At 43.4% G+C, this 15,837-nt stretch overlaps 1 protein-coding gene across 1 annotated transcript in view; it reads right to left on the bottom strand.

Annotated features, from left to right (window-relative positions):
• The window catches only part of LOC126263124 (venom dipeptidyl peptidase 4-like), a 324,149-nt gene that overhangs the window by 18,540 nt on the left and 289,772 nt on the right, over window positions 1-15,837 (bottom strand). Inside the window, exons 13-14 of the mRNA XM_049960140.1 lie at window positions 7,718-7,912; window positions 5,038-5,198 (exon numbers count right to left, since the gene is read on the bottom strand). Coding sequence (XP_049816097.1) covers window positions 5,038-5,198; window positions 7,718-7,912 — 356 coding nt within the window. The remainder of the gene's footprint in view (window positions 1-5,037; window positions 5,199-7,717; window positions 7,913-15,837) is intronic.

Below are 15,837 nucleotides of genomic sequence, written 5' to 3'. Positions count from 1 at the left end.
AGCATTTGAACCATGTCTGCCCGCGGGTTAAAGGTCAACATCGATATCATGGCGCAACACCATCAACCGATAAAATGTGCCTGCGGCTATCGTTGTCACCATATACCGAAGGTAATGGATCAGTGTGACTCGAGAAGACGTGAAGAAAAGAAGCATGCCTCGCAAACTTGTGCGTTAACCGTATCGTCAGATCAGTGAGTTTGAAATAGGGTCAATTACTGGCATGAGAGAATGTGACGCATCCATCCGAGAAACTGCTGTTAGTGTGGACGAATGACTTCGTCAGTGCAACGGTTGCGTGCAGAATGGTTCACGGAAGGCCATACAACACAATATGGCTGATGTCGCACCACCCAGACCACCTCCAGCGAAGACCGAGACCTCATCCGAATGGCATTGCAGAACAGATTTGCATCCCCCTCGGCTCTGGCGCAACAGTGGAACAGTGTAACATTTCGTATACTATATGAGTGACAGTCCATTGCCTTTTCTTACGCTATGAGTTACTTGCGCGTCGTCCTCTCCTTCACCAACCTTTGATAAATGGGCAGAAGCATGCTAGACGGCAATGGCGCATGGAAGGAGGTCACGGAGGACAAGAATGGTATCAGATTGTGTTCTCGGACGAATCCAGGTTCTGTTCTGTTTGAAAATGACGGCCACGTTTTGGTTCGCCGCAGACAAGAGGAGCGACATCACAGTGACTGCATTCACGCAAGACATACAGCGCCTAATCAAGGCCTTATTGATGAGGGCGCTATTGGGTGTAACCACAAATCATAGTTGGCGCCTGTCTAGGGCACTGTGACCAGTAGAACCAACGTGAAGACATCCCGTGACTCGTAGGCATATCCTTTCTGCACAACACCCTAGCCGCCATTTTTCAACATGACAGTGCACGACTTCGTCTCGCTGCACGAACACGTGCTTTCGTGTCGGAGGATGTCAGCCTTTTGCCCTGGCCCGCCAGATCACCAGACTTGTTGCCAGTCGAAAAAGTGTGGGATATGGTGAAACTACGGGTGCAGTAGTGTGACCCAATGTCAACCACAACATATGTATCCAGAATGAGATTTTCACTCTGATATGAAACTTCCTGGCAGATTAAAACTGTGTGCCGGACCGAGAAAGGCAAAGGTCCCGAGTTCGAGTTTCGGTCCGGCACACAGTTTTAATCTGCCAGGAAGTTTCACCACACATGTACTTTGGAAGCAGATGAACGCAGCATAGATGGATATACTGCAGGACGCCATTCGCGGCTTATACGCGTCGATGCCATCACGCATGGAACAAATTATCAGGGCCCATCATAGACCCTCTACCTACTAGACAACAGGAATCATGCTGAGCCGAGGTGACTGAAATGTTAATCATTTCTGTAGAACATACTAATGTACATGTCCTGTGAATATAAACGTCCTCTCTCTAGTCTTTCAAGGTTGAGCCTTGGCGACATTGAGTTAGCAGACTGTTCTGGCTCAGGTGTATTATGGACTATCTCTCTTGCGGCCCCATTGTGAGGAAGAGTTGGTATCTGTTGATTGTGTCCTGAGGCGGTCTTTGCATATATATATATATATATATATATATATATATATATATATGGGGTTCGCTGGTGCGAGACGGAGGCACGAAGTCTGCGGATTGGCGGTAGCGTCGCGACAAGAGGTGGTCACGAGGTCCGAGCGGCCTAAGCCGCGAGCTGCGCAAGGAGGGCCTGCGCAGACCGAAGATACCGGAGTGGTAGTTGTGCAAGGATCGCAGGAGAGCATCTGTAAAGCTGGGAAGGTAGGAGACGAGGTACTGGCAGAAGTACAGCTGCGAGGACGGGGCGTGAGTCGTGCTTGGGTAGCTCAGTTGGTAGAGCACTTGCCCGCGAAAGGCAAAGGTCCCGAGTTCGAGTCTCGGTCCGGCACACAGTTTTAACCTGCCAGGAAGTTTCATTTCAGCGCACACTCCGTTGTAGAGTAAAAATCTCATTCTGGACACTAGTTGTTGTTTGCAAATTTGTCCCGCTATTATATTGCCTTTCCTTTCTGTTTTATACCCAATGGTTAATGTTCTAATGAATAAGCTGCTGGTCGTAAATACAGCCGGGCCAGTTGCACTAAGGCAGAGGTTGCCGTCAAACAAAAGAGGGACATTGTGGTTAGAGTTGGATGTTAACCGGTTCAGTTCTTTGAGTGTAACTGCATTTCCCAGTCACCAGTTATAATCTGAGCAACCTGTTGTACTAAGATTTTCGTTGCTGTGTTTGAAAGACCGGATCAAAAAATCGTTCAAATGACTCTGAACACTATGGGACTTAACTTCTGAGGTCATCAGTCGCCTAGGACTTCTAGAACTACTTAAACCTACTAACCTAAGGACATCACACACACCCATGCCAGAGGCAGGATTCGAACCTGCGACCGTAGCGGTCGCGCGGTTTCAGACTCTAGCGCCTAGAACCGCTTGGCCACCCCGGCCGGCAAAGACCGGATCATTATTGGTGTATTTCAGCTGGATCTTGTGGTTCCGCCGAGTGAGTTCTCTTGTAAAGTGTTCACAAGTAATAATTTAAGACTTTCATTCAGAGCGATCTTAATGACTGACGATCAGATTAACTTTGAAAATATTAACAGCCAACTATCACCAGGGCTTTAGTCGAAATAAAATTGTCAGAAAGAACGGGTTGGGAACCTGTCGCAACCTTGTTTGCCAATTGAAATTAAGAGGTTGGTTGCCTTGAATTAAACCTTATCATTGTCACATTATTTCCTAATCTGTTTAAGCTTTAAGCACAGGTGCGCATCTTAACCCCGAACCTTTCGACATACAGCTTTCAAATTAAAAGTAAAGCCATCTGATTTGAGTAATTGAATCTCTCTTGTCATCAATGGTCGTTATATAGTTTCATGTGTTGCAGAAGGGAATTTAATAAGACAGGCTGTGTCCAGCACGGCAGTAAACACCGCTGTTTCAGTCGATAACGGGCGGGCTGCAGGTCCGGCCGTCTTGCAACCATTGTCATATTGTTTGGTGTGTTGCAATACAGCACTTCAGATTTCTTTTGAAAAAGATTATTCAACTTAAGGTTCAAAAATGGTTCTGAGCACTATTGGACTTAACTTCTGTGGTCATCAGTCCCCTAGAACTTAGAACTAGTTAAACCTAACTAACCTAAGGACATCATCACACACATCCATACCCGAGGCAGGATTCGAACCTGCGACCGTAGCAGTCACGCGGTTCTAGACTGAAGCGCATAGAACCGCACGGCCACACCGGCCGGCTCAACTTAAGGGTAAAGGTGAAAAGAATTCTGCAAACTTGTTCATTTTGTTAAAGAAAATTTTATGGTTATATATTATTAAATAAACAGGTTGTGTGAAAAACTTATATTGGTATGTCCTCCCTTCCATGTTTTCCTTAATTCCAGTAAGTACCACGTATCAAAGGTGTTCTTTTTTTTTAATGTGAGTGTACAAACCTGCACCCCGAAGAGAAAGTAACGCAAGGACAGAACACACAGTATAGCGCATGGAGAGTACTGGTAGTTTAAGAACAGGAGTCGCAAAATCCAATCTAAACATGGTTAAGTGGCCTCTACGCTGAAGATGACCAGCGTGAATGTTGTGAACCACAGACGACTGAACATTTGCTGAAGTGCCCAGGGATACATTAGTTTGCACAGAAGAAGACCTCTTTTTGTGCAATGACGAGGCCATTAAGGTTACAGAATAGTGGAGGTAGAAAGTTCAGATGTTCTCGCCTGCCCACGGAAAGTAAGTAAAGTAAAGTAAGTACGTGACCACAAGTCACAAGCAGCACTTCCAAAATAACCGACTCCAATGTATCGCTTCGACAGCGTGCTACCTGAGGATTCCTTGTTAAAGAGTGAAACACGTATGCAGCGATGGCGAGGCATTGCAGAGTCTCTGACCAGAGAGCTATTTGTCGTCCCTAGTCTGCGCTTGACCGCGCGAGAGTACAGTTCAGTTGCAGTCGAGTTACGAGAGACTTCGGTTGCGGTCTAGTTGCGAGAGAGTTCAGTTATGTGTGAGCAGTCGGCGGACGTCAACATGGCACTCTGGTCAAGATTCAGGACGAGGTATATATTATTTTAAAATAAGGTAATGAAGCAGCATTGCGTTCAGCAAATTATGTAAATTAATTGTAACTAATTTGTGCAAGAATCGCCCCAATAATAATTTTGTTTCCAAAGCAATTTTTTAACAAAGAATCCTTTAATGAAAGAAATATTTCCCTTGCTATTCCTTAAAGAAAAGTTTCCCTTAAACTCAAAATTTTTGCAATGAATTTCCTCCAAGCTATGGCGAAAAATAAGAGCAGATGCAGTTTTACTAAGGTAAGAATTACAGTTTAATTAGTGAACAGGGCCTAAGATCGACATTTCGGTCTATTTGTATTTTCATTGTGACTGAGATTTCATTATCATTGAATTGACTTACATTTTTGTGGGGAGCTTACATTTGGGTCAGATTGCTATTTCTCATTTAATTGTCATTGTCATTAAATTTATTTGTTGGATGATTACATTTAGCTTTATTCTGTTTAACATTTTTAAATATCGAGATTCAAACTATTTGTGGGGAGGTTACACTTAGCTCAATGTCCATTTGCATTTGAGTATTATCCTTTCATTTTTTGCGGGAAGGTTACAAGAGGGGTAAATGTGCTGCGTGCTGCTGAAATTCACTTCAGGCTTCAACATGTCTAAGAGTGAGCGCCATTTCGGAGATGCAAACACAGGTATCCAAGATGACTCGTCGAACATATTTCTCCGGTGTTTCAGCAGGTATTTGGAATTTAGTTTTTGCATTGCGTAGCTGGAGTCCACCCAAACAAATGTCGCTCGTCACATGTTTCTTGCGATGCAGAGGTTTACCGTAAAGCGTCTCTCTCTCTCTCTCTCTCTCTCTCTCTCTCTCTCTCTCTCCGTTGCAAATTAATGTAACGATGACGCTGTCACATAAACTTTCGTAATATTTCTTGCACGTGGAGAGAACCTGTTGCACCAGTTCCGGGACTCACCATAGTATATCCAGCTGCTGACGGGGGCTACGGAGACGCCGCATCTGAAGACACTGTCGTTGTCCTTCGCCAACGTCATGGCAGTGGCGTAGCCGCCGTAGCTCCAGCCCCAGATAGCTGTGCGTGATCCGTCGATGTACGGGTACTTCTGCTTCAGTTGCCTGCGGATGAGAGCACACTTTTAATCAGCGCTTCTCTCCCTCTCCCTCTTTTTCAAAAGACACACACAGACACACACACACGAATGTACATTGGTATGAAAAGACTATGTCGTTTTGCGACTATTTTTACATAATTAAGTGTAAACAGAATTACACTATGGTGATTAAAACTGCAACAACATGAAGGATACGTAAGACAGACTTCTAATTGGCATGCCTGCATATGCAAGTAATTACCATTCCAGAGCATCTGCACCAATAAGATTGTCGTAACGCCATCTAAATTCGCATAGAAGGAAAGGTTACATAGAGAGTTACTCATTCAGAAATCGCACTTAAATGTTGCTTGTTTGTGAGACGACTAGGTGAAACCTCTTGTAAGGAGGAGAAACGTTTATCTGGACCTGTCCCAAGACTATAGCGCCAGGACCATGGCTTGTCGGAACTGCAGTTCAACGTTCTGCGACATTATCAATGAGCAAAGTTTAGTATCTTGGTTGAAAGATGCAAGCACGTTATTGTGTGCTACTTGAGCTATGCCAGATGGAAAGGGTGGCGACTGGTGGTGTACAGGTCTCCTGGCATCTGTCACCCTCTGGTCAAATGTTTCCCAGTGGTGAGAGATCTGACGAACATGCTGGTTGGGGCAAAAGTCTTCCACCAAGACAGGTCAGGGCAAGTTGGACAACATACAGTCCGGAGTTATCTTGTTGAAATATTATGGCACAGAAATCTTGAAGGTATGACACAGCCACCAGCGTTTACATGATAGAAATGGGACACCTGCTGTCAAAATTACCAGCAATGTGCACGAGAGGTTATGGCGGCTCATATCATCACAGAAGATTCTATGCCCGGAAGATGGTAGAAATCGGCGTTACACAAATCAAGATCATGCCTTACAGTTCCTAAAAATGCTGCTTACAAAACCTCTACATTCGTCACTGGATCACCGACGACAGTCTCGTTTTTACTAGAAAACGAAATTATTGAGGAAAAAATTAGGCAAGTAATTTGTACAACTGTAAGGCTTAGAGACAGTAGTATGGGTAGTAGTCATGGTCAGAGAGGTCTCACCTGGTGACACTGAGCTGGCCCTGGATACCTAGGCCGTTGGCAGTGGGGCCACCTCTGGTAACGCTCATCTTGTCCTGGATCCTTAGGTTACAGAGCATTAGGTACTTACCTGGTGACGCTGATCTTTTCTTACATCTACATTTACATCTACATTTATTCCCCGCAACCCACCCAACGGTGTGTGGCGGAGGGCGCTTTACGTGCCACTGTGCCACCTCCCTTTCCTGTTTCAGTCGCGTATGGTTCGCGGGAAGAACGACTGCCGGAAAGCCTCCATGCGCGCTCGAATCTCTCAAATTTTACATTCGTGATCTCCTCGGGAGGTATAAGTAGGGGGAAGTAATATATTCCATACCGCATCCAGAAACGCACCCTCTCGAAACCTGGACAGCAAGCTACACCGCGATGCAGAGCGCGCCTCTTGCAGACTCTGCCACTTGAGTTTGCTAAACATCTCCGTAACGTTATCACGCTTACCAAGTAACCCTGTGACGAAACGCGCCGCTCTTCTTTGGACCTTCTCTATCTCCTTCGTCAACCCGATCTGGTACGGATCCACACTGATCAGCAATACTCAACTATAGGTCGAACGAGTGTTTTGTAGGCCACCACCTTTGTTGATGGACTACATTTTCTAAGGACTCTCACAATGAATCTCAACCTGGCAACAATTAATTTTATATGATCATACCACCAAATCGTTCCGCACGCCTACCCCCAGATATTTTGCAGAATTAACTGCTACAAGTGTTCGTTCCGCTATCATACAATCATACAATAAAGGATCCTTCTTTCTATGTATTCGCAATACATTACATTTGTCTATGTGAAGGGTCAGTTGCCACTCCCTGCAAGTGCCTATCCGCTGCAGATCTTCCTGATATAGGCCTTTAGTTTTGCGTATCTGCTCGACGACCCTTCTTGAAAATTGGAACTACCTGTGCTCTTTTCCAATCATTTGGAACCTTCCGTTCCTCTAGAGACTTGCGGTACACGGTACGTGCCTCGATAACAGGCAGCGAAGCCTTGTCCGATGATGTTCATTCGGTTCTGGATCACTAGGTTGCACAGCAGTGGGACATTGCCTTATGATACTCATCTAGTCCTGGACCCCAGGTTGTGGAGTAGTGCGACCCACATGGTGGACCTGATCCGTTGCTGGATCTCTAGGCCGCACAGTAATGGAAGCTCACCTGATGATCCTCACCTGGTCGTGAATCCTGAGATCATGGAATAGTTGGGCCTCAACTGGTCCAGATACCTGGCCTGCAGATACTGTTGCCTCACCTGGCAACAATGATCTAGTCCTGGATACCTAGGTTGCCAGCTGCAAGGTCTTACCTGATGACGCTGATTTGGTTCTGGACCTCGAGGTTGCACAGGAGTGATATACACCTTATGACGCTCATCTATTCATCGTTTGCACGGCAGTAGGGTCTCACCTGGTGACGTTGATCTGGTCCTGAATTTCTAGGTCGCCGAGATGGCGGTTGACGGAGAAGAGGATATGGTCGCCCTTGCAGTTGGATCCGCGGCCGTCTATGTAGATGTATATGTAGCGCCGATAGGTGACCATGTAATGCTGGAAGTCAATCTTAAACGAGTCGCTGATCTGCTGTGATCCTGGACCGGCGTACCTGGAAGGCCACCACCATAGACGACAGTACATTTATCATCTAAGACGATGGGAGTAAAATTTGTCACAGTAGTAACTGTTTATGGTAAGTGGTGGTACATGGTCGCAGCGGTTCCTGGCATGTGTCTGTCTATGAAGGATCACCTGCAAGAGATGAAACAAATTACAGGACCGAGCAAAGAATGTGAATTACAATTTCGCCTGTGGTTCATTGATTTTGAAAAAAGCTTTGCCTCAGCTTCAACAAAACTCTTTCTTAACAGCCCTTGAGAAACAAAAAATTGAGTCGACCTGTGTGAGTGTACTGAAGGAATAGACCCTGTAATGTTATTGTGAATGTAATAATGCCATTAATCAGCATATTTTAAAAATTTTTTGTTCCATAATAATTTTGAAAAATTAAGCAAATACTATAACGAGAGTAAGGTTTTGTTAAGTGTAGTTTATCTGTTTAAAATAGCCTCTTTGACGTAGGTGGAATAAATGTATTAAACATTTTTTAAATAATTATGTAATATTTCAAGTACAACTGTAATTAATTATGTCAATTTTGTATGTATATGCTGTCATGAAATTGTAGATGGTTCTTACTTAGGGTTTTGTAAGCAGAAGTGTAAATTGAAAAGGTGTAGGGATCATACATAGGTAGAACGGTACTCCGTTCTGTGGGGGAATGAAGTGGAGGGGCGCGCGAGTGAGATTTGGCGCGCAAGTGGCTCAGACAGTCGGTAGCTGCCCTGCAAGTGGTGAACACGCATTACGTTGGTCAATCACTAGAGGCCCCGAATTTACCTGCAAGACTGGGTTTTGGCCTCGGACGTGTTCTACCTGTAGTACGGCAATAAATTAATAGTTCAGAGATTTGCAATTTTATCGTCGCCACCAACAGGAAGACAGAGCTATGAACATCAAGAGCCGCACCTGCTCAATGTTACTACGCAGCGCCGCCTCACGCCACCTTCGACATCAGTAATAGGCAAAGTACTTTATTTAGAAGTGTATCACAGTATGAACCATCCATCTTCAATCAATGGAGAATGTGTGTTAAATGTACCTTTGTGTTTAACCGTAATTTTCCTATTTCATTTACCGCAGTAGGGTCCTTACCTAAACGATTTTATTCCGAGTATCCTGATGTTTATTGATGCTTGAATAATAGTAAATTACTGGCAACAGTACTGTTTTGGTAGTAAATTCTGAAAATCATTATTAAATACTAAAGTTTGCACGTATCAGTTTAAGGGCCACCACTTTTCGTGACCATGAGGATACGTTTTGAATAGCATTTCTGAAAGTAAAGTAACATAATTGTTTAAATGCAACAATCTTAACAGTAATTGTTCGTGTTGCTTCTCCATGTCAGAGAAAGCCAGACAAATATTGGTGTTAGTAAAACATTAACAAATAACAGTCCTAAAGAAATGAAATTTAGTCGTGTTAAATAATAGTTTTGGTCATAAGAATGAGAGCGTATCCTTTTTGAAACATGTGTGTGTCTTCTTTAAATAGTTACTGAAGTATAAATTCCGTAAGTACCCACAAACTGTATGATTCGGAGAAAAATAGTTCGATACTTTACGATTAGGTTGAAGACGGTTAAAATCTCTCTCAGAGAGTCGATGGTCTGGTCTGTTAGTGCTGCGTAATTTTGTGGCGTTCCTGCCGCTACTTACTGCACAGTTCTGACATTCCGAATCGCGGATCTTCCGTCTTTACAGTAGTAGAACTTAAACGTTCTGGTACAGTATTGACGAGAACGCGAAAGTTCCGTTCCAACCCTGCTCGTCAGTGCCACAATTTGAGTTCATAAGGTAAAAGATAAGCCAGCCATGAACCTTAAGATTCGTTTCTAACACGAAAACTCTGTCCTAGACATGATCGTGTTGGAAGTGCGTCACTACATTTTGCTGTGATCTTATAATTGACATATCTTCCTGGTTATAACGTGAACTACAGTTTAACACGGATTTGAGAACATATACAGTGCAGCTTGATGCATTTCCAGAGGTGAAGCAAGCGATAAGTTCTACTCTGGGACTAAACAGATGTTGCAGCTCAGTCCTTTGCACAATTCCAATGAGAGCTGAATAAATGGAGTCCACATTTTTAAAACTATTTTATGCAGTGCTAGAGTAAGTTATCAGACTGAATGCGTATTAATAGTGTGTTGCTCTCCTGCCTATGGTCAGATGATATTGTAATGTTTGCATATAGTGCAACACACGGTACTGCTGATTAAAGCAATTTTCAAACTAATACTGCAAATAAATTACAGTAAAACTGAAACATTGTTATTCAGTGTACCAAAAATGAAGAACTACTGCTGAACACAATAGTCATAGAAAAAACTGACTGGATGGATACAAAAATACACAGTGCAATGAAAATAATCTGTGTGCTTTCGATAAACTAAGTACTTTTCAAATATAAACATGAAAAGCGTCTAAAAAGGAATGTTTGCAATCAGTTTGAAAAATCCAAAAACTTATTGTGTTCGTCGCCCAGAGGAGAGATGCGTGTTGGAAGTTGCTAGGAGGGAGAGGTAAAGAAACATTTCTCAAGAAACAGCCTTAAGTGGAAGACGAGAATTTGACTGTAGCGAAATTGAAATGCATCTTTGTAGATTATGTACCCTAGTGAATCTATGGTAGATTAGTGATGTTCCTGGACGAGAAGCTCTTTTATTCTTATTCTGCTCTTCCAGGAACCAAGCAAAATCCGAAATGAAGACCTAATAGAAAGCTGATAGATGATATAAATCGTAAGGACCGACACGGATTCATATGCATAGAAAGCGCCACCCGCCCAACCCCCGTCCACCAACTCCTGTTTCTTCGAAGAATCGAACTCCCATATAGAAAGCAGATTCAGATGTGTGGTTGTATGTTATATGTTATAACCGTTCTTTTAGTTAAGAACAATATGGTCAGCCTTACTTTGATATAGGAGATAGGTGATAGGTAACATCGGTAATAATTAATAGCACTGAAAAAGTTTCTATTAAAATGATCGATATATAATCTCTAATCAGAGTAACGCCCGCAACAAAGTAGCGGTTCAGGGAAAGCGGAGAAGGTTTAACGCAGATACTTTTGTTTCTAAATTCTACTACATAAGCCATGTGCGAGTATTGTTAGTTCTCTTGTCTTGTTATCTGCGCTCTGAATAAGTCTACGTAGCTGCGGCGTATCGGGCATTTCCGTGTGATATGTTACGGAAGGGATCAGGGCACCTTTGTTAAAGTGCAAGAAAATTGACTAACGTATAGTTAATTTTTACGGGACAGACTTTTGCCGTAAGCTCACGGACAGAGAATGTCTGAGGAAATGTGTGCGCGAGAGGAAGTAGCGCTCAGTATTAAATTCTATTACATGCCGAATAACTGATAATATGATCTGTGGACAACACGAAGGGATGTTAAACTAAATATAGGAACGGAACTGGACACTTAGCTTTGTGAAAGTAAAAGCGTTCGAAGTTTGAATGACTATCGATGTATAGTAATGGGCGAACTATAAAAATCACGGACATTTTAGTTGCCGTAGTTGTGTTGTGTTTCCTTTCCTCGGGGTTCTGCCGTGAAAAAATATAAAATAGAAAATCTGATTGGGTTTTGAGTGTTGATGGAATAAGTTACGGATAAGGCGGACTTCGTATTACTGATTGAGATCGTGCTGTAATTTGACCGTGCATGGCAGACCGGGTCGGCAACACTACAAAAAGCGACTGTACGGAAATAGCATCAGAAACTAGTTGAAATTTACCTTATAATCTTGTTAGAAACGCAGTACTAATTACAATATAGTCTTCATGGCTGTCCTAATTTCTCTTGTAGGACGGCCCGTCTTTCACTTTTCTCCGTCTGTTGAAAACTTCAAGTTGTCACTGTCAGGATCAATTTACAAATTTGGCGATAACCACCTCGAATCACTATTGAAACAACCTCGCTTTGTAATATAATTTTAATTTCCACCCAAAAGCACATTCAACACAGCGCCGAAAAATACACGTCTATCGTATGAAGACAAGAGAGAGAGTGATCAATTAGTTGTTAAAAAACAAATACCTACGCCAAAGTAAAAAAAAAGATCAAAATTATTTATAAAAATCGGTCGCTGCCGCAGCGCTCTCCCGCATGCGCGATCGTAAATCATATCTTTGTATCGGCGGAGGCGCGGTAGTCAAAGTACCGTTACAGTTGCTGATGGTAATTGTAGGATCAACCCCCCTTTTCCCTCTATACAAAACGCAATCATTCATGATCCTTTAATTATTATCGAATGTGGTTAGTAAAAAACTAAAGTGATTTCCTTAATTACGTGTGTATTAGTAAATAGTAAGTAACATTCAAAGAAGTCATTAACTATCTTGTCTTCGGTAAGGCAGCAACAAATGAAGGGCGATCGACTGAGCAAAAAGTTAACATTAATTATTAGTATTAAAACCCGAAATTTAGTCGCCGTTATAATGAAGAGGTTTCTAGCTGCTCCGTCTGAGGTACAGATGTAACGAACAGTCGAGCATTTATAACAGATATCAACATCAATAGCTAACGTCAGAGAAGTCTATGACAGCAGATCGACGGAGGGTGGCAACAATGTGAAGTATTTTACGGTAGGCATGTATCAGATTTGTTACAAATCGTGAGTGCTCCGCTTCTGAAGCACCGGAGGAGTATAGTTTGGATAGTTTGTGCTCTGTTTAGGAAAAGCTAGATTTTCACATGCAATGTTTACGAGGTCACATCTCCCAAAATGTGTGTATATCAACATACTACCTGGGACATATTTAAAACAGCTGTTGTGCCGTGCTCTCTCCCGACTATGCGTTTTCGTGAACTTCGCTGTCTATCTGCGTTTGGTTCCCCGCCCTTTTCGCGGTTAGGTCGTGGTTCTCCTTCCTTCTACGTGCGGCAGCAGTGATATGTATCGATATTTGCACCGTGAACCATCTTTGGTTTGGTGCATATAGTTTCCGGCGAGGGGGTCTGGAGGGAGTCGGTCGGTTGTTGCGGACCAGGGAAGTTGTCTCCGCGCGGTGCAGTCGGCTGGGGCCGTTGGCAGCCCCTGCACAGTGCTGGAGCGTGAAAGGAGCTGTCCGATCACCACGAGCTTCGTGGTTCACCGAACCAGGACGTCAAAGTAGTGGTTTCAACTACCCAAGCCACGTCCATTCATGTCGTGGTGGTTCGCTTCGGTGGTTTGCTGTTGGGGAGGTTTTTCGGTTAGCAACACCGACTGGTTCTACTGCTGAGATTTAGTCGCCATGCGGTGCAATTAACTGTTTTGGTCGACTACGATTTGGGTACACCAGTGGAATTTTCTGCCTTGTGGCCGTGAGTGTTCCGGTTACCTGCCCTGACCACTAAAGTAATTTCGGGCAGCGTCCTTTCCTCACCTGTTGTCGCTGTCCAACAAAGTGTGTAATTTTGACAGCGTATACATACTCCATTTGTAACATTGCCGGTTTGAGTTCTCATGTACTGATTGACGGGAAGCAAGTCGTTGAGTCGGTCGGTCCGTGGCTCTCCCCTGGTTGGGTTCCGACGGATCAAGCATAGTTAGGCTCACCACCTGTCTCACCTTAGTGAACGAGGGCAGACCGACGTCCCTGAAGGCATTCTGAGTGCCACCGGTGTTTAATTATCTGTTGTCAGCTATTTTAAATTTTAGGATTATGGTTATTTGTTTTGTTTCTTAAAATTTTGCAAATTGATTTTTAAATTTATCTTTCAAGCTTAAACACTGCGGCCTTCTGCCATTAAAGATTATGGTAATAGATTTTAAAATTTTGAGGTTTGTGGCCCTCAGCCATTGATATTGCACCTTGCATTTGTTGCTTCTTTAAATTATTTTATTGCTATCTTAATTGGATTTTTATCTTGTTGATTTTTAAGATTTCTTATTGTTAAACTTGCTGGCCTTCTGCCTTTAAAAGTCTATGGTAATATATTCTAAAATTTTGGAATTTAATTGTGGCCTTCAGCCACTTGTTTTGCACTTTGCGTATGTTTTATTAAAATTATTTTATTGCGATCTTAATTGGATTTTTATCTTGATAATATTTCTTGTTGGAGGCCTTCAGCCGTGAAAGAGTTGTATTCGGTAAAGATTCGGCTATGTGCCGCTATGGTTGTAAAGGTTTTTAAATTACAGTAAATGACAATTAGAAGCAGAAACTGACCTCAACCCTTGGCCCTTTCCACAACCCTATTACCTGTTCTGCCCAGCAGGTTTAGCGGGCGTCTCAGCTGTCACTAGTCGCCGTTCCTGACGTCGAAAAATGCAAAATGTCGATGAAAGGAAATAAGACCCAAGATGGTGACGGCATAAAATTTAAATCTCGAAGATGGTAGTGCCATCAGATTTTTAAAAAGTTCAGGCTGTCTGAACTAGCCCAGTTGTGTTTTGTAATCCCTCAGATGTCACAATCCAGGAACCATGCTCAAAAATATCCTAACGGCTAGACTTATTTTATCTCTCTCTCTCTCTCTCTCTCTCTCTCTCTCTCTCTCTCTCTCTCTCTCTCTCACACACACACACACACACACACACACACACACACACACACACACACACACACACACATACACTCTACCGTGCAATTTTTAATATCTGCACTTTTCATAAAAATGTTATATGAAGTACTGTACTGCTTCCCTCTCTGTAACAGTTATTACCTGTTCCATAAAATTTCGAGCATGCAAAAAATGGCTCAAATGGCTCTGAGCACTATGGGACTTAACATCTGAGGTCATCAGTCCCCTAGAACTTAGAACTACTTAAACCTAACTAACCTAAGGACAGCACACACATCCATGCCCGAGGCAGGATTCGACCCTGCGACTGCAGCTGTCGCGCGTTTCCAGACTGTAGTGCCTAGAACCGCTCGGCCACCATGGCCGGCTCGAGCGTGCAGCCGTTTAAAATTCTCTAATATTTCGGCTATATATCCTTAAGGCACCTTGAAAATGAACCGAAAAACCGACGTTCCGCCACTCACTCCGACCTTGAAACTCTCAGACCGCACCACTACGCATGCGACCGTAGACACAGAAGCACCAGTGCTTGAACGTCAATCTCTCGGTTCACTTTGAGGAGGTTAAACGATGTACAGCCGGAATATTATAAGGAGAAGAAGAAGAAGAAGAAGAAGAAGAAGAAGAAGAAGAAGAAGGAGGAGGAGGAGGAGGAGGAGAAGAAGAAGAAGAAGAAGAAGAAGCGGAATGTAAGTGACTGCACATCCTGAACTTTATGGAGCATTCATTCTGCTACAAAAACAGTAGGTTGTACATAGATGATATTGACTAACGAGTATACGATACGCATCCAGAAAGTAAGTTCTCATCATGTCCAGAAATAGCATGAGTAGTCTGACAGGAATGTGCATATGGAGGAGTGGAGAAGCAGCTATGCGGGAATAATGCAATGTAGTTCGGTCCTGTGATGGCAGCGGTTACCACGCAGTGCTACCGTGGGATGACTGCTCTGGTATTGGCTTCTGACAATTACGACGTTCGTGCAGTTACTCGATTTTTGCATGCTGAGAAGCAGTCTGCAGCAGATATCCATCGACAATTGAGCCACAGGTGTGAACAAGGCATTATGAACAACAATATGTTCAGACAGTGCTGCAGCCAGTTCGCCGATGGATAAACCAATATTCACGATGGAATGTTGTGTCCAACCATCCCTGGTGACACCAGAACCAATGGAAAGTTTGCAGCAAGCAGTTTTTCAGAACAGCGCTTCACAGTTCCAGATTTCCCTTGTCATTTCCCCCCAGATGTCTCGCTCGGTGTATCACGAAATGTTCCCCAGTCGCTTGGTTCTTATAAAGTACGTGCTTAGGTAACTAACAGGCGAACACAAAACCAAGTATCTGGCCGTAGGAAGAGGAAGGTGACGGTGACAAGTTTCTCGGGCA

The sequence above is a fragment of the Schistocerca nitens genome, chromosome 6 (assembly GCF_023898315.1).
Source record: "Schistocerca nitens isolate TAMUIC-IGC-003100 chromosome 6, iqSchNite1.1, whole genome shotgun sequence".
Taxonomy (NCBI): Eukaryota; Metazoa; Arthropoda; class Insecta; order Orthoptera; family Acrididae; genus Schistocerca; species Schistocerca nitens.
The sequence above is the reverse complement of the archived record's forward strand: the minus strand, read 5'-3'. Positions and strand labels throughout refer to the sequence as shown.